This window comes from Scleropages formosus, chromosome 18, assembly GCF_900964775.1.
Source record: "Scleropages formosus chromosome 18, fSclFor1.1, whole genome shotgun sequence".
Classification (NCBI taxonomy): Eukaryota; Metazoa; Chordata; class Actinopteri; order Osteoglossiformes; family Osteoglossidae; genus Scleropages; species Scleropages formosus.
The window spans coordinates 4,827,370-4,854,958 of NC_041823.1; the positions used below are offsets into that span (position 1 = coordinate 4,827,370).

At 45.7% G+C, this 27,589-nt stretch overlaps 2 protein-coding genes across 6 annotated transcripts in view; one reads left to right on the forward strand and one right to left on the reverse strand.

The window, feature by feature from the left end:
* Positions 1–136: 136 nt before the first annotated feature.
* On the reverse strand, positions 137–19,757 carry erp44 (endoplasmic reticulum protein 44). Its single transcript, XM_018763068.2, has 12 exons — positions 19,580–19,757; positions 10,045–10,117; positions 9,837–9,876; positions 9,411–9,526; positions 8,326–8,510; positions 7,490–7,605; positions 7,324–7,381; positions 6,047–6,163; positions 4,502–4,613; positions 4,015–4,156; positions 1,107–1,209; positions 137–590 (listed from the first exon to the last, which is right to left on the reverse strand). The coding sequence occupies exons 1-12, from the start codon at positions 19,634–19,636 to the stop codon at positions 486–488; spliced, it is 1,224 nt and encodes a 407-aa protein (XP_018618584.1). The 5' UTR covers positions 19,637–19,757; the 3' UTR covers positions 137–485.
* Positions 19,758–19,917: 160 nt separating this feature from the next.
* The window catches only part of invs (inversin), a 29,947-nt gene continuing 22,275 nt past the window's right edge, over positions 19,918–27,589 (forward strand). For 4 of the 5 annotated variants that reach the window (XM_029259830.1, XM_018762974.2, XM_029259832.1 and 1 more), the window contains exons 1-3: positions 19,934–20,161; positions 21,167–21,414; positions 21,524–21,624. In XM_029259830.1, coding sequence (XP_029115663.1) covers positions 21,622–21,624 — 3 coding nt within the window. In that variant the 5' untranslated portion in view covers positions 19,934–20,161; positions 21,167–21,414; positions 21,524–21,621. Of the gene's footprint in view, positions 20,162–21,166; positions 21,415–21,523; positions 21,625–27,589 lie in introns of all 5 variants that reach the window. The other variant, XM_029259831.1, reaches the window with a different exon arrangement.

The following is a 27,589-nucleotide window of genomic DNA, read 5'->3' on the forward strand; positions in this document are numbered from 1 at the left end:
AGCTTGACACAAAATGCCAAAGACCTTTTTGGTGGCTTTGTTCTTAAGAGGACTAATAGACTTGTCTCTCCATTGTATTTTACAAAAAAACAAAAAAAAAAAAAAAAAAAAAAAAACAAAAGGGGTGTGCGGGGGGTTAAAAAAAGAAAAAAAAAAAAAAAAAAAAAAACTGGCATTTAATTTAGACAAGGATCGCATAGAAACTGACCCACTCAGCACAAACATATTTACAAGCTCCAAAAATAAAAGTAAAAATGTTTTTGTCCTCGTCGCCATCCCTCCCTTGAAGCCGTTTCATTGTTTTTCTTCCTCTTTATCCAAAATAAAGATTGTACACATAAGAGTTATGAAAATATAGGTTATTCCCGGTGCCGTCGTGTGGTCAGAGACCCCCTTTTCCTTCTGAAAGACAACTGGCGGTTTTGCCAACCGTGGCGCTGACCCCCCCAACCTCCGTCCCTCTGTACGTCCAACAGCAGGGGGCGCTACAGCTCATCTCTGTGCCTGAGGAGGGTGTAGCGGGTTTCGCTAGGGGCCAGTTTCTGGAAGGAGCTCTCAGGGGGGCTGCTCTGCACTTCTCTGTTCTCTTCCTGCAAGGAAAAAGAACCGTTGCTCTGGATGTATCCCCCCCACATGGTCTCTGAGAAAAAGCCTCAAACAAACAAAGTGCCTGTTAAAAGGTGTGAGGTTCACAGCTCTCAGTATTCATTTGATTCTTTTCTCCAAAAGAACTTACCCTGGTAATATACCTACTATTATTTACCCATTTATACAGTTGGGTAATTTTACTGGAGCAATTTAGGGCAAGCACCTTGGGCGGGAATCAAATCTGTGACCTTTAGGTCCGGTGGCAGTAGCTTTAACCACTACACTACCAGCTGTAGTGTTAGTTCTGGACTATACTGAACTGTGACCACAACCTATCCGAGTTCTTTGAGACAGAACCCTCTAAGATGCTTTCCTCAGACTGAACATCCAAAGTTAACATTTTGTACTGGATGTGGGGAAGCAGTGCATTAAAGAACAAAAAAAAGTGGGTGTAGTTATGGCAGCATAGGGGGGTTGAAAGAAACCAACAGATCCATGGCGAGACCTTCCAAACTCACCTGTCCTGGGGTGGAGTCAGTGGGGTCTGGACCGTGGTGGAACTCTCTGTGTAGCTTCCCAGAGTGCAGGTCCAGCACAAACTGGCGGAGCTTACCGGGAATCCTGTGGAGAACACACATGGTCAGTTCCAGGGGGGAATAAAAAATGAAAACACAGACACATGCGGTGTGGGACAGGGACCCTCAGCACACAGGCCATGTAGGACATGCCAAGAGACACCGCTCCGAGGCGCGGTCCACAGGACCAGCAGTAATTGCTTGCGCCCGGCAGATGAACACGAAAAGGAAACAATCAATTTAGACTTCAGCCTCCTCACGTCGCCCGCTCAGACACACCGCGCTGTCAGAGACCAGCGTCTCCCGATCCATTTTATCTATCGTCTGTCAGACGGGTGTGTAATCACCGCAAAGAGAAGCCCTGGGGGAGGAGCAAGCTGGCGAGGTGGCCCATTTCGCCAACAGTCTTTGGGGCCGACAGAAAGCTCGCGTGCGACTGGTCGAACCGAGACCAAGTCCGTACGGGGCATTGCCGCGCCATTCGCCATCCCTTTTGCTCCTCTGCAATGTCCCAAAACAAAGCCGACAGGCAGCAGTGGGCAGAAAAGTACATTCGGGACACACGTGACGATCAGAGTGCTCTGTGAACGCAGTCAGCCGACCGTTAGGCGACTCGGTGCGCGTCCTCCAAACGGACGCCTCTGGTTCGGTCGATGTGACAGGACTCTCGGCCTCCGGGGAGGAAAAAACACGCAAAGAATTTCTTCATTGATGCCGTGCCGGTCAATACAGGTCAATGTTTGTCCCGGCCGCCTCCAAGCCCGTGTTTAAATATTCATCAGTACAATTTATTCATCTTTGCCCTATTTTTGTTTGGACCCCCACTCTTTTGAACACCGACTGACAGCAATGCTGCCAAGAGCCATCGGTCGCCTGGTTCCGCTGTGATCTTTCCGGGTTTTGCTCGTCTTGCCGAGAACTTTAAAACACCCATTACTGCCATTGAACCGGCGATCCTATAATGACCGCAATTAAAGAAGTCAGCAGCATCTGTATAAATGGATGCCCTGCATTTACTTGTGTGTTGTAGCAGCTGGTGCAAAGGTCACATTTACATTAGACACTTTTCTAAAACAATATACTGTAAAAAGTAGTGTACAACTCAGTAAACAAAGGTGCACGACAGACTTTTACATATGCGGATAATCATAGCAGATGGTGCTGAACTCATGTATGAAGTTATCACCAGATCAGGAAAGATGCGGCTCCGAAAAGAGGTTTTGAGACCCTTCTTGAACGTGGGAGGGATTCAGCAGCTCTGAGGGAGCTCATTCCACCGCATCAGGCACAAAACTGGGAACCTACAGACTTTTGATTTCAGACTCTTGTGAGTGGGACCACCAAGTGACCACAGGTGAAGAATCAGTGCTGTTGTGGGGTGTAGAGAGCGATCAAGTCATTGTCAGTATTGCGGTACTGATCCTTTAACCCTTTGTAGGCCACAACCAGGCTCTTGAACAGGCAGCCAAAGGAGTTGTTAGTACACTGGTGGAACAAATTTAACTGAATCCATTGTTTAATGTCACAGCCAACTGAAAACACACTCCTGAGTCCAAAGTGTAAGAGACATGGAACATTTTAAACCTTAAACTACAGTGATAAACAACTTCATATCTTCACAAGAAGCATCATTAAAGTTGGAATATAAATATATCTAATGGAGAATAAAAATGCATTGAATATATTTTTTAAAATTAAATTAGACCCATCTGTGCAATAAGCAGGAAGGGGACAAGCAGATGCTATCACTTTGAGTTTCCTCATTGAGACAATTGGGAACCAGAGCTCAAGGCTGCAGGACACGAACAAATCGTGTGCAATGGAGACTTCGGCAGCTGAGGCTTTGTGAGCCTGAATTTGATTACGATGAATTGCACGTGCCCAGCTGTGTCAGTGAGAAATGCTTAGTCCTTTCAGTGAAAAATGACAATGCCGAAGATTCATGATTTTTTTTTTTTTTTTTTTTTTAATTCTGCTGGTGTCTCCCTCAAAACTGTCACATTCCTTCTTAATACACTATAATGCCAAAAATGCATAAATATAAAACCTAATGGTACAGGCTGCCGGTAATGTACAGCACTGTGAAAAAGTATTTGCTTCCCTTTGATATTAATTTCTGATTTTAAATTCGATCAGAACTTTTTTCAGCTCTAGTAGCATATGAATGGTGTTTGAGAAAGCGACATCGATGTTTCTAATTTATTTTGTTGATGCAGAAGATAAAATGTACAACTACAGCTGTGAAAAAAACTTCCCATTTGCAGTCAGTAACTTGTTGCACCACCTTTCGCTGCAATGACTGCAACTAAATGCAAATACGTTTCCAAAGCACTGTATGTGCTGGGGCTGAACCATAACTAGCTCCCTTTACTGGGTTGTGTCAGTCCATGGCAGAGATGTTAAATTGTAAGGGAACCACCGACTGCACACAGAGCAGTCATTTGTATAAAATGAGTAACTGATTAAAAAAAAATGAATAATCTGCCCTCACACATTTCATCCCTCGTTTCCTTCCACCTGAAGTTGGGTCTTTAGCACGATGGTGGGACCAAATTAATTGAATCCGTTGTTTCTGAGGGGAGCCCTGAGGTTGTGCGACCCGTCTGATGACAGGTCCTGGTTTGCGGCACTCGTAATAATTGGGGTTTAATCACCAGGTTCTCAGGGCAGGGGTACCCCTCAGGTGGCAGTTGTTGAGCCATGATTACACCCTGCCCCCCCAGTAAGAGGAAAGCTGAGCTGAGCACCGCCCCCCCATCAGGCACCGGAACAAAAACCCCCTCAGAACTTTTAATTAAAAAGATTTTTTTTTTAACAGACAAACAGGAGAAGTTCAGTGGGCAGTACTTACGTTAAGTCGCTGAACTCTGGGAAGACATACATGTGGCGGAAGCTATCTATGGCTATGACGGGGCAGTCGGCAGGGGTCTTCTGGATGTGTAGCAAGGGGTGTCGGAACTTGTCGCAGTCAGCATGAAGGAAGTTAATGGAGCCTGGGTAGGACAGGAAGAGGAGGAACTTTTTTTTCCCCCCCACAGAAGCTAACCTGATGAGATGACAACCAGACCCCACATATACAATTTACACCTACCCACGGTACCAAAATCCTTAGTCACATGACCCTCCCTTCAATTTGGAGGACGCACTTTATCGCCCAAATCACTCCCCTGCAGTAAGACAACACCCCTCAAAGCCTAATCTCCACCCCTCCATTTAGGCAGTGCTCCTCACTGCCTAAACCCTTCCCCTTTAAGACAATACCCCTTGGCACCTTGTCCCCCCCCCCCCAAAGGCCACACCCACTGCAACCTAAACCCCTCCTGTTCGATAAAACGAACCTTTCTCGCTGATCAGCTGCCGTGCCACCTCCTGCTGGAACTTCTCTAGACTCTCATGGTCATCCTTCATGTGGAAGAGGATGAGGAACGGGATTCCCTCCTCAGTGAGTTCCTGGGAACACAGAAGCCACAGGTCATCAAAATCCCACAATGCTTGCAGAAACCCACTGGCCTTTCTACTGGTCTCCTCTGCAAAACAAGTGGTTAATGTTGACGCGTGCTGGGATCGCCTTATAAACATTTACACTGCCATAAATACTGAGACTGTCAAAACACGGCACTCATGAAGCCAACAGTGAAGCCCTTTGAATACCAATCATCTGACAGGCAGTTGGCTGCAATATAATATATAGAAACCAGGTCAATGGTGAAGTTTCACTGGAGCAAGTATGAGCCAAACTGGAAAGGAAGAATTTGTAGTTTTGAGAAAGGAGGAAGAAAATCCCACAACAATAAATCACAACAGAAGAGATCCTGGCAGGAGGAAGCAATGCAAATTCCTGAGCCCAAATTCAAACAAACAATTAAACCGTTTGCATTTGTTTATACTGCCCATAATCCTAAATGAAATATTTTTAGAAACACTACAGTATTTTTCGTATGGAATTACAGTGCGAGTGGCTTGTTTTGGGAATGTTGCTCAATGGTTGCTGTCCCACGTGGATGAGGACTCTCAATGCCAGACCACCTCCACAGCCAATACGCATAAAAGTAGAGGACCCCCGCGCATGACCCTCCTGCACGATTTACTGTGTTTTTAACCTGATTATGCAGACGGTCCCTGTGCCCAAATACGATTACAGACAAAGATGCTACATGCGTCAAAGCTATTAATGTGCAGCTATGCTGCAATTACAACATGTATTAGGAATGTAGTGAATTATGAACGGATAAGCAAAATACACTCAATGGAACAAAGAAGGCAACTATGCAACTGACCCCCCCTTGCTGAAAAGCAGCACGTGTTATTTTTAACTTTTTTGGAGCTTTGAAGAAGTCTACTGAGGACTGATTTGGGGGCAGAAAGCATGGAGCAGGTCGGTGCCTGGCTTGGTGGTTGCTAAGCAATGTTGTAAGGTGACCCTGGACACAAGCGTTGGTGAATGAGGTTTTCAGGTCACCTCTTGTGGTAGAAATGCATTGTGTGTACCACAGTTGGGGTATGTGTGCGCGCGAGGGAGAGAGGACAACCTCCAGCAAGCATTCACTAAGCATTTGTTCAGATTTGGTCTGTTTTCCAGGTCCTGCACTCAGGACTGGTGGGGGGTTCGAAGCGCAAACTTAAACAGCTTCTCTGTTCCTGGAGGGTCTGCCAACCGGACGGAGAAACTAGATTTGAATCGCTCACTATGGTGATGCGTGCAACATCCTGCCACTGCACGGCACCTCTGGGCTACAGCAGGAGCCAGGCAACCTGATACCGCCGTCACCCTCCACTTGATTGCAGCTACCAGTTTGTGGTGAGACGTGGTCGATCGGTGCTCTTGGAATAGCCTAAGGGTGCTGCTCAGATGCAGCCCCCCGCTTCCCTTCCCCTGCACGCACCTCGCCGTTCTCGAAGGTGATCTCGCGCACCAGCGGCACGCACTTGTCCTGAGCCCAGGCGTAGGTCAGGTCGAAGTTCATGAGCGAGCCCAGGTAGACCATGTCAGGAACACTCTCCTGAAACAGAGGTGAATAAAGAGAAAACAGGCAGCACATGTTTAGCCTCAGCTGGACACATGGGAGAAGAGACAACAAAGACAGAACAGTGAGTGAGGTGAAGGTTTAAAGTCATGAGAAACAACAGCTTCTGCAAACTAAGCTGAAATGTTTTATACACAAAGACTGTAAATCCTTGAATCTGAGGAATGGAGTGTGGAGATCTTTCCTGCTCGCTGCTTTGCTCAGTTGAATGGAGCATAAACATAAGGCTCTACACACCCCTCCTTGGAAAAACCCAAGCCAACCCTTCGTACCTCCTTCAGTCAAAGGGCCTATGGGTATGGCGTACGTGAGCCTGGTGCCTCGAGCACAACAATTAGAAGAAAAGGTATTTTTATGCCCAGATATTTTAATGAAACATGTTAAAAACATTAAGCTAAAACCATTAGTTTTACATCATAGTTTTTCATATTACAGCTTTATCCAAGACTTATACAGAACCTACCCAACAAATGAGTTGATACCACTGGCTTATTTATTGTGTAGAAAATGAAAGGGGCAAGAAGCTGATGAGCACCAGACACTTATGGGATGGAACAAGTCAATTGTTGAGACCGACTAAGAAGTTGTGGATAAGGTTTTTTTTTTTTTTTTTTTTAAATTTCCAGTAATTTTAAAATAGTTTTAATTTTTTTTTTATTCATTAAAGCTTTATATTAAGTTTTTACAAAAACTAAGAGTGAATGAATAAGTCAAAGAACATCTGTATTATGCTTTCATTAACTGACTTAATGGTCCAAAAAGGGATTTTGGATTTACAAACAAATACAAACAGACCTCTGGTTTCAATGTGGTCATAAGTCAAGGAACCAGTGTAATTAGTTTCAAAAGAACATGAATTCCTGTCTATGCTCTCAGATTCAACAGTTGAAACAGCTTGGGGGGGGGGGGGGAGTCTTGACCATTATAAGAGGTCCTGTGTTATATTGGGTCTGCAGCATATTTTCTACTTGCATCCTGGGTTGGACTGAGAGCATTCAGCAGTGGCTGCCAGTTATGAGGTGACCCTGAACCCATATGGTCTTTCAGGTGAACACTAGTCAATGAACAGTAGGAGAAAGTGTTAGAGGCCTGAAACGGGTTGTGGAAGATGAGGCGCACAGAGCTGGCACACACACCCCTATGGGCTTGTAGATCACATGGTCTCCGCTGAAGCGTTCTGGCTTGGATACCTCCCTGGGAACATGAAGATGAGAGCAGGTCAGATGACAGTCCTGTTGCGACGAGGATGTCTATCCCGATCTCTTGGAGATCAGTGCTTCTGGCTAAGCTGGAGACACTTACCCAAAGGCTGCCAAGAAGACACAGTCGTCTCGGAGGATGTTTGCCACCTTCTGGAATGTGCCATAATTCTCAGAGTCTTTGTTCTCAAAGTACCCAATAATGGTTCTTTTACTCCGCTGTATGGTAGAGGCAAATTGGAGGTCAGTGTACAGTGACTGCAGGGTATCTTATAGCTAGGAAACTCAACACATTTAAAAGGCAAGAGCGAAATGGCTCTTGGATCCTTCCTCAAGGTAAAGAGTTCAAGTAGATTCATCGGAACATAGGGGAGAATGCGTATCAGTAGCTAAAAGCCCTGGCTGGGGGGGGGGGGAAATCAATAATGTAACAACTCCCTGCTTCACTTTAAGTAGCCTCTCTTTCAGCTTTTCAATATACTTGTATCTGTGGGTGGTCAGGGAGCATGTGTGCACAACAGACAAGGAGAGTGTTATAAGACTTCACAGAGGCCAAGACAACCCCTGCTTTGTACCTCAGTGCTCAAACAGATTCTGTTCCCCTGGATCTGATTTCTCTTGCTTTCCAGGAGCACCTTCACTGTCACATTATCACATAAATCACACTATACAACACAGCTGATACTGTGCTTGGCATTTGCCTGTCTTTGGACCTTTTAACACCCTCTAACCCAACAAGGAAGTCAGTCGGAATAAGGAAATTAATGTAAACTAACAGTGATAAGTGGCAAGCTGCATTTAGCAATCTTGCGATTGAAAGATTCCCAGTGTGCCTTTGAGAATGGCATTTTCCCTGCATTTCAGTCGGTTGCTAAATACGACATCATTTTCTATTAACTGAAAAGAGTCAGTGTAATTAGTCTAATTAATGCTCCTCACGTCGATGGCGGTGATCTCCTCCAGGCTCTGCAGTTCCTTCACAGGGTCCACCTTCTGTTGTCGGATGAAGTCCGCAATGGCTGACACTGACCTTTGACCCCGGTACTCCCTCTTCATCATCATGCCATTGCGGAAGAGCTTCAGGGTGGGGTACTTGCTGATGCGGTAGCGCTGGGCGATGTCAGCTACAGGACGAGGGGAGGGATGAAGGAAACATCTGAGTCAGGTGTGCTTCAGGAACTATTAAAAGGGTAATGGGAAATACGCTATATTTCTTCATTTAGCAGATGCTTGCTCGAAAGCGACATAATACTTAGGGTAAAGAGAAATGCTTTGAACAACAAAGCTTTAGAAAAACACACAGGACTACTGATGCACAACTTATCTGACACCACCATGTTGCTGGTTCATATCCTACAAGCAGCTACTATAGAAGGACATTCAAATAGCAAATACATAGATAATCATAGCAGATGGTATTGGATGCATTTATGTAGCTGTCAGGAGATGGGGAGAGAAGTGGCTCTAACAGAGGAGTCTGAGACCCTTCTTAAATAGAGGGAGGGACTCTGTAGCACTGAGGGAACTTTATATGAGCAGCTACAGCAGGTCAACGGAGACAGACGAGGTGGGGAAGTCTAAACGGAACCCTGACATGGCCAAAGCTCAGCTGGGTCCAAGGTCATGTAGACTCAAGTGTCCTCCAATGAGAACTACTCTGCTGTCTAACAGACAGGGTGGTGCTCGGGCATCACAAGGATGAAAGACAGCCCCTGACGGAGAGTTAAACATTCTCTAAAGTAATTTCTTTTCTCATTACGGCAGGTTTTTAAGGCGCTGCACTCGGCAACCCCCGACCCCCCTCCCCGTCTGCACCTCCTTCCCCGCTGGGTGTCTTTAAACTGCTTGGGACTTCAGAAGGGAATGCAGTTTTGTCATTAGTCATCAAACGCTTTGCAGATCGTCAATAATTCTGTTTAATTTTCTTTATCTCAAAGGCTGAGTCTGCCTGCAGCCCATGTCTGGAGCTCTCTGTGTGCGTGTGTAAGAGAGAGAGAAAGAGGCTCAACCGTGCGCAAACTCACAGTGCTGGTCACAATCCACACGGGCAAACACCACCTGCTTGGTGTCTGGGAACTCCTCCCGAACCACATTGGATGCCTCCTCGAAGATGGGATGTAGCATCTGACTGAAGCGGCACCTGGGCGTGGGGTCATACGGGGTTATACACACACACTGAACTACACGCAGCACAGGATAACACCCGATTTCATGCAAATTAAACGTTTAGAGCTGTTTCCTGTGCCATTTCCTGAACTTCAGTGACAAAGGCAATAATCTAGAAGAGAAGAAAGTTATTTTTGCTGTAAACCACCAGCCTCGAAAGCATCCGAAACATGCTCCTCCAGGGGATTCTGGGAGCCTCAAAGTGAAATGCGTTCTGGTTGGCCAGCAAAGTGTGAGCTTTTGACTTTGGTTCATTAGCATACAGGTGAAATGGATGTACTTACCAGTCTGCATAAAAATTCACTAAAGCAACTCCTGCGTTGTCTGAAAGGTAAAAGACAAAAACATGAGTGACTCTTCTTTTTGTATAGATTTTTCTTGCTGTATGCCTGTGTTAAAGCGCTCTATAAAAAAATAAAAAAATAAAATCTGTGACACCGCAGTGCAGCTGCACATCAGCATGCACTCTGGTCCGAGGAACTCGATACGTACTTAAGATATCGTCGATGTTTCCCGCATCGAGAGTAGTGATTTCACTTCTTACCGGAGTGTACAGTCCTGTAAACTGCAGAGACAAAGAAGAGGAGGTCATATCCAAGACAGTCACAGAACTCTATCAGGAAATTAATTTACATTTATTCATTTAGCTGATACTTTTGACTTACAATGTTAAGACGCCTACAAATATTTACCCATTTATACAGCTGGGTAATTTTACTGGAGTAATTTAGGGTAAGTACCTTGCTCAAGGGTACTACACCTAGAGATGGGATTTGAATCTGCAACCTTTGGGTCCAAAGGCAGCAGCTCTTACCACTATGCTACTAGCTGCCCCACTCAGAGCTGTGCCAGGAAGCGAGTGCTGCAGTGCAGTTGGTCCTCTACTTACGAAAAGGTTCTGTTCCAACGACCTCGTCGTAAGTCGACTTCGTTTTTAGTAGTAAGTCACCTTATTCTTTATTATAGGAACCACAAGGGTGTATAAATTTGTGGATAAACATGTATGAAAGGTACATTGCGTAACAGGGCTTTGTTATATTTTTCACTAATTTAATATTCACATTCTGATACAAAATAACTACAGCATTAAACCTTCAAGCCGCACTATTATGTTCACTTTCGTTTCTAGATCTATAGTCTTACATGTTCTTTTCAGCACCACTTTTTCCTCCTGCGAGCAGTTTTAAATAAAAAAAAATAGCTTGAAGGGAATGACAAGCGAAAAGTTTGGTAGCCAAAAATCTCAGTTGCTGCTGGACACCCAAACACATACTACCCTCTTTCCTTAGAAAGGCTGAGCCGGAGGTACGAGGGGGATCACGGCCCTTTGACAAAAAACTCAGAGGCCATTAGCTATTTGGGTAGACAGTGGCCATGTAGATGTTATGACGCTAGTAAGAGTGCTGGCGGACAGCAGGCAGACGTGGTACAAAAACCCGAACTGTAGTAACTCCCAGGCCAGCGACACAGCAGAGGCATTACTAGCACCTATGCTGTAGGCAAGATGTTTTGTAGATCTGGGTTTGTAATTCTACTTGTGCCTTGAGAGGCCTTTGAGACTGTTGATCTCAGTGGGGGGGGGCTGAGGGGACCTACTGCGCACCCCACGGCTGACTGTCAATCAAGGCGCGTCTAAAGCTCGCCGTCTCGGAGGAGAAACGCGGCCCGTGGCTGCGGGACAGGCCTCGTACGAGAGAGGGGAGAAACGGTAGAACCCAGCTGAGCGGAGACCACACTACACCTCCTCAACGACGCTCATCTACGAAAAAATATAAAGACTTAAAGCACACTGGCGCAGCAAAGCAAGGCCGGAAGACGTCGGCACACAAACCAATAAAACTTGAATATAAACCTATAAAAAAAATTAAGAAAAACATCCACTGGTTCATTTATCATCAATAAAGAGTTGTCCAGTGCAGGTCAATGGTGCTCCAGGGCCTGTCCCAGTTCCCAGCCTGACTGACAACAAGTAGCCTGCAGCTACGGAGCTCAAAGACCACACGTGTAAGAAACAAAACATGGGAGGTGGAAACACCCCAGAGTCAACGGACAGTCAATTGGACTCATTTCTTTCCCTTTAAATATTAATTTCGACATTCTCTAGGCATCCGTGCCGGTCCAGCACGGGCGACTAATGGCAGATTGATCTCAACGTGCTCCGTTCGAACACCTTCCCCCGGCGACGGAGAATTAACGGAAACACGGACGCGATGTCCTCCTCGTGTTCCTCACCTGGAGGAAACCGCAGATGAACACCTGAGCCGAACACTGTGCTCTTCACACTCACCGCTTCTACTTCTAGACTCGGTTTGCCCGCCTTTCGAGCGTGGCGGTTTCAAACAGCCTGGGCTGCAGGCCAGTTCAATTAATCATGTCTCACATTGGAAGCAAGGACTTCCTTGTGCATAATTACCTCCATTATTTAAACATCTCATCCATTTCTAACCTCATTTTTATTAACTGGTATTCAGCCGACACTTTTGCCCAGGCTGATCTACAAAGCTGAACGATACTATAGTATCGACAATCACTGGCCCATTTATACAACAGAGCTACAGGACACTCACTCACAGGCTGTTTATAGTCATCAATTCACAAACATCTCAGGAGTGTGGGAGGAAACCGGAGCACATAGGAAGAACACGCAAACTCCACACAGGCTGAGCCAGATTCGAACCTAGAGCCCAGGAGCTGGAAGGCACTAGTGCTACATGCTTGAACAGCAACGGTGCCGGATGAAGGTGCGAAGGGAACAAGATGCCCGAGGGTGTGATGTAAATAACAGAAGTCGGAGGTCTTGTTGATCCTGTGGAAAACACTGGAAGGCTGTTGGATCTGCTGCAGGGTAAAAACAGAGGTGTGAACTGTGAACACCTCTCAGCGGCGCGTGCCGAGGAGACAGATCATGTGACCTGAAGCTCCAGCTGGCTGAGCAAACCACGGGACCCGAAACATCAACCTGCCAAAAAGCATATTAAAAGCTCAGTGCTGAAACCCACGTGGCCGACTGGAACGGCATCGTCGACACCGGAGGAGAACGCCCTAATAACGTGAAGCCACAAAGTTCTTTGATGCACACCTGAAACACCATCCATATGTACAGCGCACTATTCAATTCAGGGTAAGCACCTTGATCAAGGGCGCTAAAGAAAATTCCTTCCAGGACTCAAACCAAACACTCAAACCTAGTACTCATTTGCATTTCATATTTCATTATAAATATCAATGGGCAGTGATGGCTGCAGAGTAGAGGCACCGTGTTTTACCATCCAGCAGGACTCAGCTGTGCTTCCTTCAGCTGATCCGCCCTATGCGATAAACACGCATTTTGGGGATCCTGCAAGGAGTTCAGAGACGCTATGCGTTTAGGCCATGGTTGAGAAGATGTACGAGCGTCACACATCCACCCACCCAGACAGGGATGCTGCTGTCCTACGTCACAGTAGGCCCTCAGAGCAAATGCTCTTCAAAGGGACGGGCACTGTATATAACTGGACTCAAAATCACACTTCCAGGACTATGGCCCTTAGGCACATGGAGAACCAGCTCTCCTGCACGCTGGCTCTGGACATACATGTCGACACACCTCTCTCCGCCACCTTGCCGCAGCAGGACTGCAGGGGAAAGGCTCATATTTCTCATCAAAAAAAGAAAGTGATTTTTATTTACCTGTGTACAAATACCACTGTTTTTTTCGGTGACCAACCCCTGATCGGACTCCTCTTGGCTGTCGGGAGAAGTGGCCCAGTTCAGAACGAGCAGCTCCACGCTGGAGAGTGGGGATGTTCTCAGTGGGTCTGTTTTTCCAAAGTGGGAGGACTCAAGGGAGGCAGGTAAACAGCTGCTCCAACTCTGCCGGAGTTCTCATTAGGACGCTGCTCAAGGGGTGCGCGCGTGCGTGTGTATATGGGAGAGTGACTGTCGAGACACACCTGAACACAGGAAGCCTTTCAGGGTTGTACAAAGGGGTTTGATGATTGAACAGGAAATCTGCTGCCTCTATTTGGAGCAGCAGGTGGCATTGTGGTTAGAGCCACTATGTCGCACTTGAAGGACCAGCATTATACTCCTGCTGCAGTACCATCGACGAAGGTATTGCACTGATACAGTAAAAATGACCCCGCTGTATAAATGGCTAAATCATTGCTTGTCATTGTGTACAAGCCTGACACTGAGTCACCTTGAAAACAGTGTCACCTGCATGAATAAATACCATAAATGAATCTCAGTGAAACCAAGCGTGTCCCATCTGAGCAAAACGGACGAGGAACTGGCCAGGAGGATGGCCACTGTTCACATCAAAAAGCATAAGAACGGGAGCAGGAATATGTTCCAGGACAATATCATCTGAAAACACACCGAAAGATTAATTTTTATGGCAACAGCAAGATACAAACACATTAATGTAATGTCATCATATGCTGGTGCCTTGTTTATTTTTCTACCCACAATGCACTGCAGTCCGCCTTGCCCCACAGGCCCCCGTCTTGCCGTTGCAGAGGCAGAGCGTAGCTGAAAATAACCCGGGACGGCGAGAGGCACGGCCACAGCGGGGCGAAAAGGCATCCCGCGGCGGAGCCTCCGCAGGAGCCGCTCAGCAGGAGCCGCTCGAAGACCCGCAACACGAGGACCAGCCGGAAGGGGAGACCCGCAGCGGGTGGATGCAGTTCAGTACCCAATCAAGGAGCGGAGAGACAAGCAGTGGGTGGGTGCGGTTCAGTGCCCAATGGCAGAACCTACAACCAGCCCAAACGCTGCAGTCTGGGACTCCAGTGCTGCTTCCTGAATCCAAACTAAAATGGCGTTCACGTGATCCTGGGCTCCCCGGCACAAGCAATTCCAGCGTCCGACCGCATGTGACCCCGATCTACGAACCAGGCCCCCGCACCCCTTCCACTGACACGCGAAACACAGCTCTTGCTTACTGTGGCCACAGCAAAACAACCCTACTGCACTACAACATTGACAATTACACTGGAAATTACAGCTCGAAGAAACACTTAAATCCAGAGTCCAGCTGGCAGCGGCTGCGAGCTCACGGTGGAAATTCCCTGGCGATAAACGCCACCATTACGTTCAGGACGTGTGCACTTTCCGATGGAGGACCTGCCTGTGCCAGAGATCTGCTCCCTCCAGGATGTTTGATCAGCTGCTCAGAATCTAAACAAACGCCCTAGGGTGACACCGTCTGTAGTTGTACCAAAACACACACCATAAAATGTACCGAAGTGAAAGGCTCGACCGTCGTGGCACACAGACACCGTTACCGTGCCCCCGGCGTTAATGTTTGACGGCAGACTCAACACCAGCCGGTACCCGCAGCCCACCTGAAAAGTGGGCGACAGGAACATTTACCCAAACAGAAAAGTGGACATTCTGGAAACTCACGATCTGCCGCCTGTACCCCTAACTGCTGACTCAGCCCAATGGCACTTTGCATATGGTAGTGGTCTAACTGGTCTGAGAAAACTTGAAAAGTCAGACACGTCACCAAATGTTAACACAATGTGATGCAAACGTAGCACAGGCACGAAGGGAACAAGGCTATCGCTGAAAGCAAGATCAGAATCACGTTTATTTGACCCAGCATGCGCGCACATATGGGGAATTTGGCTTCGGTTCCCAATGGCTCATAGTGTAGAGCAGACCCAAAAAAATACAGGAAGCTCAACCTGCCGCAGGAGCTGCCGAGTTGCTATGGTCGAAGCCTAATGTCGCTTCGTTTGGGTTTCACTTAGACCTCGGCGACATTTTTCTGACGTTTTTCAGATCTGCAGTTAATGAATGTGAACACACATTTAGCTCAGCTAAGGCTTCCTGTAGTAATTATACATCGAGGAACCCTTGGCTAACACCCCAGGAGACCAATTGCAGAAGGTTCCAGTAAGCCATCTAAATGTGGGAACTGCCCTTCTCTTTTTTTTTTACCTTCAAGATCAGGAGTCAAAACCACTCCAAAAATCTAGAACTTATGAATATATTTTACACACTGTACAGCAAGGTAAACATGGGAATCTTGTCCGCCTACCAACCCGACCTTAGTTCCATCCATCATCGATAAATGCCTGTCCAATACAGAGTCACGGTGGTACGGAGCCTATCCCAGAAATGCAGGGATACGTTTCTTAAATGTTACAAGGAACAATTTAGAATGAGTTGTAAAAAGCATTTATTCATGTAAATTATGGAACAGGTCAAAGCCAAAGAATAATGAAGGTATCCACTATAATCACAAATTACCGAAGCCAGGCATTCCGTTTCTGCATTTTATAAAGCCAAAAGGAATGGAAAAAATTAACAGCCGCTTCCCGAAATGACAAAGCGATAAGCGAACAGTGAAACCTCAGCTAATGCTTTCAGCTTAACACAACTTGCACTGCCTGTTCAATCCATGAGCAGATCAATCAAGGCCAATTAACTACATTTATTACGTTTTACATTTGTTCATTTAGCTGATGCTTCCCCCCCCCCAAAGCGACTTACAATGTTAAGGTTACAATTAATACAAGGTTATGATCACTCACCCATTTATACAGCTGGGTAATTTTCCTGGCACAACTGCTCAAGGGTATTACAGCCAGAGGTGAGGATCGAACATGCAACCTTTAGATCCAAAGGCAGTAGGTCTAACCACTACGCTACCAGCTGTCCCAAGGTAGCAACTACACTGTCAATGTGAACAACCAGTGGCTACAAGAATCAGTAAGAAATACTTGTGTCCTCATCCAGTGGGTTTAACATATTTCTTTAGATTCACATACTTGTTGGATGCAGGCCTTGTAAATCAAACAAGGCATCGGCAATTGTGTAAATAAAATGGTTAAAACTTAATGCATCTTGAGAGACATCAGAATGCAGGTGGACAAAAAACGGTTTTGCTATTGAAAACAGCAGATTTTACACTTCTTCCAGTTTACAAATATAGCAGCGTGACATAATATTCTTATTATTAACAGCATGTCCAGTGAAGGATAAATAGAGGTCTGAAGGCTATTCTAGAAGCATAGGTTAGGCAGGGGTGCATCTCGGATGAACAGTCACTCCAAACATGCTGAATCTCTCTCTCACACACACACACACACACACACACACACACTAGGGGCCACTTAGAACCACCAATGTACCTGAAATATGCCTCTGGTCTGAGAGAGGAAACCCTTGTGAACACATTGGTGGGGGGGAATTAAAAAATTAGCACACTCCATATTTATAGCAACACAGGTTGGATCCGACAGCATCCGCAACGCAGCAATGAACGTGAGCCGTTCTCAAACGGAAACGGACAATGCGGATTATAGATACTCCATGAGTATTGGACAGCGATCAAAATCATTTAAGTCAGAAAACGGAGCTGCAGCCAGGTTTAGTTCATGCCCTAACCGGATCCAAACAACTTCAAGTTCGCAACAAAGGTTGCCCTCCACTCCCTGCTTTCCCGACTTTAACGTTCAATCCTTTCTTTGTATCGCTGCCATCTGGGATATCATGGTGCCACAGCTGATACGCTGATACCTGCTGCCATGGCACAGCTGAATTCCCAAACTCCTAGATGTCAAAGTTCTCAGCTCAGAGATAGTCTTACACCGCTGAATAACTGCTGACCCGCCAGGCTTGTCCCTGAGAAGAAAACATCGCGTTTTCCACTATTTCACGGTAAAAGGTGTCCACTGCATGCTGGGAAATATCCCTCAGGGCAAAGAAGCTTTGTGTACATCTTCGGGACAGTGCAAGGAATGCTTCCATTAAGAGGTAAAACAAAGACACTCACCCACACACAGACAAACCAGCACTGTCACTAGGGTGTGCGCGCGCACACACACACACACACACACACACCTGTTGTGCCAGGATCCACGCTGTCATATGGTACCAGTGTTGGCATTATACCTGCATAATGCGATGTCTGTGCCCTTCTCCTCCTATCACTGTGCAGCATCCAGACAACACACTTCCACAGGATAATCTGCCCTTAATTCTCAACAGATCAAAGGCAGACTCTCTCTACCCCTGGTTTGAGGATCTTGAATCTAAATTTATGTAACAATTGAAACAATCTGTAAAATGACCATGACAAGTCTTAACAAGGTTAAATATACTTTAAAAAAAGTCTTCATTGTTGCAGGCTCTCCCCTGCTATAAAAATTAATGACTGTTATAAGAGTTCAGTAAAACCGTCGTAGTAATCATGACGACACCAGGATAAACACCCCTTCCCATTCATCATATTAACATCATGCCATCTTATTTTAAAATTATTGTATCCTGAACAGGGAGGCGCGGTGGCGCAGCGGGTTTGGCCTGTGCCTACTCTCTGGTGGGTCTGGGATTCGAGTTCCGCTTAGAGTACCTTGCAGCAGACTGGCATCCCATCCTGGGTGCATCCCCTCCCCCTGCAGCCTTACACCCTGTGTTGCCGGGTTAGGCTCCGGTTCACCACGACCCCGCTCGGAACAAGCGGTTTCAGTCAATGTGTGTATTGTATCCTAACTAGATCTTGCCACAACTTATTTCAGCTTAGACCGTCAGACATCATCCTATTGTGAACACTTTTACTTCGTTTTAACCCAACATTTGACATCACCGTGCATAAAGGTGGCAGTTAAAGAATAATACAATACATTGAGGCACAAATTTTCAAACTGTTGCACAAAACAGACAAACTGACAAAACTTATTTTATGGGGTCAAGTGCAGGCAGGGAAAGTCAAGTCTTTCCGGAGCTATAACTCCCCAGATTATTAAACTCTGACTACGATCATTCTTACGTTTGCGATATATTCCACTTATGTTTCTCCAAAGATCCACATGGACCAGGGCTCCAGGATTCACCCTGCTAATGAGGACATGGAAAAAGGTCTCCCTTCACTTCAGCACTGCTGATGGAAAACATACATACATAATTCTAACAACAATATAGAAAGAGATTAACTCTAAGCACATATTCCTAGCAAAGAGCAGCAGCAGGTTCAGACACTCCACACACGTGACATGACTGACAGCTGGGGGGGGTGCCCATTAGCAGAAGTGCTCAATTATCACCTGTACAGTGCATAGCTGTCAAAGGAAGAGCACATATTTAGAGAAAGAGTCACATCCTGTACATATTAAGACTGACGCCTTCAGGGGATTTATAAACAGTCTACAGAGTTCACAGCCAGCTGAGCTCCCAGCCTGCGGCCTCCTGCGGCAAAGCCCCGCCATCACTTCCGGGTTTCCAGCCAATAAGAATGAGCCACAACAGAGGAACCAACCAATCAGATGCTTCGATCAAAGTGGAGCCGAGGGGCCAAGTGGTCTCACTTAGAACACTACTCTGCGATCTAAAGTCATTTTCTCCAATATTATTAATCGGCTGCTTAGCTGAGGCTCTTATCCTAAGCGACTAGTATCTGACCTATTTATAGAGCAGTAGGGTATTTTTTACTGGAGTAATTCAGGGAAAGTACCGTAGCCAGGGGGACAGCAAGGGTGGGATGTGGGACTCGACCCTACACAGCCCGCAGGGTACCAGCCCAAGTCATTATATTCACAAGGCCACACGTGAGAGATTCGAAGGTTATCGAGCCATTATTTTTATTAATTATGTGATAAAAGTTATGTGCGCGGAGACAGCAGATTCTTACACACTCAGTGGTAGAAACTTTAACAATTTAATTCAGATGTATCAGCTTAGCAACCGCTGCTGCTGCACATCGTCGGTACCCCTGCCTGGCCTGGCTGACACAGGCTGATGATGCCATGGCATGGTGGTTTTAGTTTTACTGCACACACAGACACCGATTACTAACTTCACACCGCCGGTATCACGTCCCTCTAACTTGGGATCAAATTACAGTGGAATGTAGGCAAAAGGAAAGCTATAAAAAGGGGAAGACATGGCAACTTTGAGAATTTGAGTCTGTAGTGTTTGCCTTCGTTCAGACACCAGCACGGTGTCTACCATTCATTAGCGGCTAGCGGCTAGCCGTCAGAAATTAAACCGAAAACAAACGCCGAGGAGACCGAAGAACTTCAGTATCGAGACTTACCAGCAGTATCGTGAAGTAGTGGATTTCGGGAGAGGGTATGACTGCGGTTAATTTCATTGTACAGCGAATTTGTGTTTGAGGTTACGTTGTTGTTTAATCTTCCTGTGTCGGTCTCTCGCTCTCTATCGGTAACACCTCCACTCTGCCACTGCAGGAAACAGACAGGAAGCTCCGATTGGAAGCGCTGTAGTTGAACGGAAGTTCCTTTATAGACTGAAGGACGTGATGGGAAATGTAGTTTATAATTTTGTCGCTTCGGTTTTTTTCTTTGTGCATATGTACTTCAAATCCCAAGAAAGTATCAGCCTGTGACCTACCGCAGAGGATGCTGGGATGAGGAGTTCTCTCAAAAAAAAGAAAAAAAAAAAAATCGGGATCCAGATGTGTCCGTGGTCCCGCTTAAAATGGTACTGAACTATTAACTTCATAGCTCTCGGTTCTGTTTTGTGCTTTTCTGTGCTGAACGAACAGCGAGAAGGTTGTGTTATATTAAAAAAAAAAATACATGTGGATGGTCAGTTCTGAGTAGCCATGGCATGGATCTGCAAACTTTCCCCCCCGTGGACAGTGAGAGTGAGTGAGGTGGGTTAGATGCCGTTAGCTACCAAGCTAACAACGAGTCAAGCAAGTACATTTGTTACATATTAAATGGTTTTTACCGCCAAATTTCTCATTCGCACCGCTAAGTCTTGTTACCGCTAACCATTTTTGTTAGGCATTTTAATGAAATGATCCAAAAGTTTGACAAAATAGTAGTTGTGACTGTGGTAAACGCGGAGTTTTACTGACACAACATAACATCATAAGTGAAGTGAAAATACCTCAGACACGTACAGCTGACATATTTAATAAAATGTAAACTCATCTTCCACACCTAGACTGGTGACTTAGTGCTCGCATTCAGCATGATATTACCTGTAGAAACAGCATTTTTTCACCCATTCTACAAATTATTTCTTTACATCTAGGTTTTTGGATGTTTTTCATGTACACTAATTTAAATTCAGGGTATGAATTGAGGAATTTCTTTAGACAAACTTAGACATTGAGTCTCGCACATTTTTTTTATGTGGTTACTTTTTGTATAGAGGAAGTTAATGACTATGTAACATTATACAAAGCCTGTTATTGATTATTTATGTAGACAATGACTATTTAAAGTCTATTTACTCTTTTATTAAGACAGATAATTACTATATATTCAGTTCAGTTTGTTTTTGTCGACAGCTTTTCTCAAACAGTGACACAGGGAGCTGAAGAAAGGACCAGAGACTTAATACAAAAAAAATAGTTGGCTGTACATTACATTACTACAATAACCATGTAATGTAAGTAAGCCAACTGGCTATAGAGAAAAAGGGGAAAAAAAAATCCCAATTGAAAGGCAAACGAGAAAATAATCCTCCAGGAGTTCAAGTGCCAGTGGCTGCCCACCCCCCTTGGGTATTTTATTTAACAAAAAAAAGATTTTTAAGTCACTTTACAGCTATTTCTGACATCATCACAAAGGGACAGTGACTGTTTATATAAAGACAGATGGTTATTATTTTGCCTGTTGATATTCATAGACATGTTCCTCTCTTGAAGGTCCAGTCCAGAGCTCACCTGCGGCATTAAGAACCCCAAACGGGGCGTTGGATCGGCGAGAGTCGGGGAATAAGAGGCCTGTCTGTCTCAGCCAGGATGAAAAAAGGCAAATAATCCAATCACCGGGTTTGCATATCGCCAAAAAGGAATGCCAAAGTCTCCGGGCTCCTCATATCCGTCATAAATCAGTGTGAAGTTGGTGGGATTTGGACAGTGTGTTTTCAGGAAAACCAAGTTATAAAAGCCTGGTGAGCAGAAGTACACTGTGTCCCGTACACTGTACACTATGTGTACTCACTTCAAGTACACTGTCTCTTCTCCTGATCTCATATCCCCTGTCCTCCCCTGACGCAACAGCAAAGGCCTCGTTCACTGGGTGTTCCATTGTCCTGTCAGCCCCTTTGACGATGGACTGAGTTTGACGGCACCTTCTCAAGTTGCCTGCAAGAACAGCTATGGTAAGAACTGCACCCATTAATGAGCTAGGTAATTTTACTGGAGCGGTTTAGGGTAAATTCAGTTTAGGGTATGACAGCAGTATGTGAAGTCTGAACCTGCACTCTTTGGCTCCAAAAACATTTACATTTATTCATTTAGCAGATGCTTTTTTCCAAAGCGAGCTACATCTCAGCGAAAATACACTTTGTGCATTACATTAGGCGAAAGAGACATGGCTGCAGACATGTGACTCTTAAGTAAACCTAGTTTTCTTTCCACTTGATGCACTGATGTTCATCGCTCGAGTAGGTGCATAAAATGCAGGATAGATGAATCCTGATCAGCTTCCTACAATTTTTTTTTTTATATATATAAGTCACACAAACATTCACAATACAATGCAGGAGTAGCGGCTGTGTAAAGGCTTATCTGGGGATGATCATGAAGTTACGGCACATGAACAGCTGTAGCTGCTGTGCTGTCAGCTGCCCCTTTTGTAATATTATCAGAGCAACACTTGTAAAACAATCAACTTATCATCTTCAGAACTGACAGTATATTACCCTCGCATAGGAACGTTGGTTTATTCCAACATATACTTTATGAATACACGTATACAACTTTTTGCTCTTCATATGACATCATCATGTCTAATGAGCAAATGATGTGATCTGTGGGGAAAAAATCATATTTGCTCTTCATTCCTGTAATTCTGTATAATTATGAACTCTAATGTTTCATTATTCAGTTTAACCAAGGTTTTTATCAAACCAACTTAAAGTTCAGCCCTTTTATAAAACCAGGTATTTTACTTGTGGAATTCAGGTATTTTTCTGACTCAGGGGTGCGGTAGAAGTTTGCGTCCTTCATCAGAATATTCACTCCTAAACTTCCTGTTGTCTCTTTTGACCTGTTAGGTTTCTTCTTTCTCTTAATGCAGTGACTCACGGGTAAGAGTGGTCTGTGTTTGCGTTTGTGTCTTTGTGGGCATCTTGGGTTTTTGTGGATAATCCACCCAGTCCCGTCTGTCGGGGCACTGGCCTGTCGCATCCTGGCAGGTTGAAGATGTATGGCAAGGCGGATGTCTCACACTGGGCTGCGGCTTGCTGTCACAGTTGACACACACCCCCAGTCCTGGCCCTGTCCTGACCCCCGCAGACACACAGCATGCAGAAAGACAAAGTCTGAGCTCCATGATATGCAATTTTCTCTGATATGCTCTCCTGAGTAGAGTGATAACCCAGGATGCAACATTTACCTGATGCTTTTCTCCAGAGCCACTTACAATGTTAATCTACTTACAATTATTTACTCATTGATACAGCAGGGAAATTTTTCTGGAGCAATTTTAGGTAAATACCTTGCTCCAGGGTACTATAGCTGGAAGTCAGATTCAGACCTGCAACCTTTGGGTCTAAAGGCAGTAGCTCTAACCACTACGCTACCAGCTGCCTCTATATAAAGTATATAATGTGAAATTTAAAAGTCAGTTGGTTTAAAATGGGACAGTGGGACGTGTAGGGGTTAAAGCAGCTGCTTTCCAGTCAGCTTAAAAACCTTGCTCCTGCTGTAGCACCTCTGAGATACTTACCCTGAACAAATACGTAGATGAGTAAATTGTTGTAAGTACCATGGTGTACAAATCCAACATTGGATATTGCTTTGGCGAAAAGTGTCAGCTAAATGAATAAAGAGTAGTAATAATAATAAAATGTCAATAAACAAGAGCAATAATTAGAGTGGAATGACTTTGTTTCACAAAGTGAGATCTTTAGTTAATAGGGCACATGTCAAACTGCCCCCCCCCCCCAGGGTTAACATACTCATATTTATTGTTGATGGAAATGAAGATGGAGAACTGCAGGTTGCTGAAGACGGACAACCCTCTGTTAATGGCGCTCTGGCGAAGCAACGCGGCCCACCAGCTTGCCGGCACTAAAGTGCTGCCTGGCTGAGCTCGGCGAGCTCTATCTGCTGCCTCCTTCCCCTCCCAAACATTGATTTCTTGTTTGTTTTTCCGTCAGATTATTTTCCATCAGCTGCGCCTTAGCTGCCGGGCAAATGGCTCGTTGCAGACTAATTGGACATTTAATTAGATCACAGTTTTAGCCCCATTAGGCGGCAGAGGGGGCCCGGGCTGTTGACGGCTATGGTTCCCTTGTGCGGATACGGCTCTCTGCGCCTTCTCATTTGGGACATAATGGGACTGTGTCACGGCACCGCGGTGTCACTTCTCAGCGCAGCCCCCCCCCCAGCCCAGTCCCTGATGCCTCCTGTGTAGTGGCGCATGGTGGAGAGCTGGTGCCCAGGTTGAGGGAGCGCTTTGAAATCTCGCCCTTCAGCTCCTTTCTAATCGATGCACAAACTCACGACTGATGCATTCTGATGAACTCCACATGTTCTCATTCTGACCATGCTCATAAGTCCAGAACTGTACACAAGGTGTCTATGATTTATTTATGCATTTTTTAGCTCTTTTACTCGTGCCAATTCTTTGGAATTGCGGCCCAGCCTCGATTTTCCTGGGGAAGCTAAAGACGTTCAGTGAAGTTGTATAGATGTCAAGTTCCCCAGTGTGAGCCACAATTGTGATTCTAACCTCTGACCTCTACCCGCTTCCTTCTGGGGGTTCAGGTTCATCCCCATAGAGCCACGCTTTACACCTTTATGTCTTGAACAGCTGCAATGGGAGGAATACTGCGTTAGTGACATCAGGCCTTCGGGGACTAATCTAAATAAGGACAATATCAATAATGTTTACATTCCGTTTCCTGCATTCGAGTAGAAAAAGGAAGAGAATTGATATATTTAACAAAACAAAAAGTTTCCCTGCCGAGGAAGAGCAGTCTGTGCTGGTGGCTGCTTTTCATTCAAGGTAAATTACATTAAATGTACATTATCAGCTTCTGAGGTCAGACTGGTGGTTCATGCGTTTATGCATTAAACAAGGACTTTTCTGGAAAAATCCAGGAATTTTTTTTCTTTAAATATTTCAGCTGTTGCTGTATCAGCCTTTTATGGATCATTTGCTTTCGTTTTCCATCAAACATAAAATATGCAGTGTTTGGTAGATGTGACGCACAGAGTGCGTAAGGTGAGATGCTGTAGGAACGGTGACGCTGAACATGAGGTGGTCGTTGTATGTTGTCCTTGGCTTGGTGATAATGCCAAAAAAATTCTTTCTTCATGCAGAAAATAAACTTTATTATGATTTCTATCCCACCTGTGGCTCTGCACCAGTGATTGACAGCTTGGGTTCGGCTGCCCCTAATTATATTACACTCCCAAGTGACAGGTGACGCCCTCTTCCTGAGGGGTTCGAGCATCGTCTTGCATCATTCTCAGCTCCCTCTGATGGGTGTGGTGCCCTGGCTCCTGTGCGAACGCAGACTTTTAATTGGCAGCCCCGCTAAGAGACCGTGGCTCCGCCCTCCTTGGGCAAGCGAGCTGATTGGCCTCTGGGGAGTTGGTGGCGCACCCTCAACCCCCTGCGCTACCAAGGTGGTGAGAGGTCAAAAGAAAATCACAGAAGTCTTAATACTCTATTTGTACCATGTTAAGTTGTCATTCAAAGGTGGGATTGGGCCCCAGGGGCAGGAGCCTGGCGCTTGCTTGCCGTGTGTGTGCTTTTTGTAAGTGTTGGGTTTCGATCTGCCGAGCAGCGCAGAAAGGCTTTGTTCAGCATCCGCAACGGCAACACAGCCTCCGATTTGTGACGGCACGTGGGAGTTTCTCTGTAGCGAGACACACGCAGCATCGCACGAGAAAAGTCCCGTTTTCATTGTACCCAGGGATCTTTTTGATCTCGCAGCAAAGCATATGAAAAAGCTCCGCTCCGGCTGTCGCGTTGCATAATTCTGAAACTATTATCGGTCTCAACAGTGTCACTCGAAGCTTTTGTGAGGGAACAATACCAAATGAATCACATCAGTGAAAAAGGCTCTGGATGGCTTGTGAAGCTGCAACTCACATGTTAGGCCACTGACGTTATTATTTTTAACTACTGTTGTATCTGCCGAGAAGAGTTACAACGTTTACTTCGTACAGTAGGCTACTTACAACAATTTAATCTTTTACAGATACGCCATCGTGTTGCTGTATCTATTCAGAGTAAGTAACTCGATCAAGGGTACTACAGCAGGAGCAGAGATGTGAACCCGGGTGGCTTTAACCGCTGTGCCGCATGCTCCCCTAAGGGGAGGTGTTGCAGATGATGGGCAGCATGTTCTTCTGCTCCCCCAGACTTCGTCTTCAGGGTGTTGTTGGTCAGCTTGTGTCATCAGACCCTGGACATTCAGGAGTGTGATGAGGAGTCACCCGTTTGGCTGCGTCATTTATTCATCAACATTCATTTATTGTCGGTAACCAGTCATCATCAATAACAACAATTACAGATGTTTTGCAGCAAATTAACAAATTATTACATCTTTTCCACTTCTTGTTTTTATTTGATGTATCAAAGGAATGAATGAATGAACGAATGAATGACTGAAGAATTTTGTGAACCCCAAAAGAAAACTGCCTTTGGTTGCAGAAGCAAAATACACAATTCATACCTACAGCAGCAAAACATGAAAAGTCAGTAAGTGAACATATTTAGACAGAAGAAAGGCAGTGAAATGAGGTATATCGGTACTGGTCGGTCACCAAGGACTCACTACTCTTTATAGAGCAAAAGGGCTGCTGTACAAAAGACTTCCGGCAGCACGAAAATATGGGGCGGCACGTAGCGTGGTGATTAGTGCCATTTCCTGTGGATTTAGAGGTTGCAAGTTTAAATCCCACCTGCTGTAGTACCCTTGATCAAGGTACTTACCGTAAATGGATACAGTAAAAATGTTACCAAGCTCTATAAAGGGGTAAATAACTGTCTCTTTGGAGGAAGGTGACAGCTAAATTGTCCCTTTCAGTTGAAAATAAAGGAATTTCATATTTAAGATGATTAGTCACTTTGGAGAAAATCATCAGGTAAGTGAAAAAATGTAAATGTAATCAGAGGTGAACGTGTGTGTCCCTGTGATGGATTGGTGTGGTGTCCAATGTGTAAACTGTGCTTCCAGGATAGGCTCTGCACACTGACCGTACATGGACAAGCAGTTGATGAAAAGGGGGGAAAAAAGAAACACACAGTTTTGTGTGTGCACGTGCATCCAGATCCTGCCCCAGTAAATGTAGGGAGACACGCACGCCCCTCCTCTCCTTCAACTTTCGACCTGTCGGCCTCGTTCCTCGTTAGTGCTGCCAGGCGCGGGGAGGTTGCCCTCGCTTCTTCTGTTCTTTATGGCCCGCCTCGTAAAATGCGCCGATTCAGCTGAATCGGCGCTGCGGAGGAAATCTGAGGGAAAATGCAAACCGGTAGGGAGGCTCTCACACACCCTGCCGCCAGCCCCCATGGCCCCTGTGTGCGCTCTTAGTTGTGTCAGACAGGCTGGACAGATGCCCGCACACACATCAGAAACACAAACTCTCGCTCCCACGTCACACACACCCCACCCCAAGCAGCTCCTGCCTGGTAGCGCCAGCCTCACCCGCTGGCACGGGCGCCCGTCTGCGCCCCCATCGCGTGAATCCCTAATGCCTTCCAGAACACCGGCGAGGGCTCGTCTCACGCTAGCCACACATCCGAGGTATGGCGGCAGAGCGAATGGGGTGGTGTGTGTGTGTGTGTGTGTGTGTGTGGGGGGGGGGGGGGGGGGGTGCTCAGCCAGCCTAACTCCTAACTTCACCAGGGGGGGTCTGCTATTAAGGTAGAGCCATTAAGATCCTCAGTTTCCATGATGAGTACCTCCAAGCAAGCGCTTTCCCATGGAACCTGAAACGCGGTACTCTGTCTGAAAACACGTTTTCCGAATTTCGCTTTTCGTACTGCGTCGTCCCCCTCCCCCCGGAAAAGGAAGTACAGCTTCTACCCCACACGTTTGACTGCTGTTGGTTCATGCTTTTACAGTGAATCCTTATCGGACCAGCGATTTGCTCATCGGACAA

What these genes read in the sequence shown, in the direction of transcription:
- erp44 (XM_018763068.2), bottom strand. Translation starts at nt 19,636, where the DNA reads ATGAAATTAACCGCAGTCATACCCTCTCCCGAAATCCACTACTTCACG. An exon ending in GTGAATTTTTATGCAGACTG is followed by an intron (nt 9,527 to 9,836) that starts GTAAGTACATCC and finishes CCCCACGCCCAG; the next exon opens with GTGCCGCTTCAGTCAGATGC. An exon ending in TGTGGATTGTGACCAGCACT is followed by an intron (nt 8,511 to 9,410) that starts GTGAGTTTGCGC and finishes CTCGTCCTGTAG; the next exon opens with CTGACATCGCCCAGCGCTAC.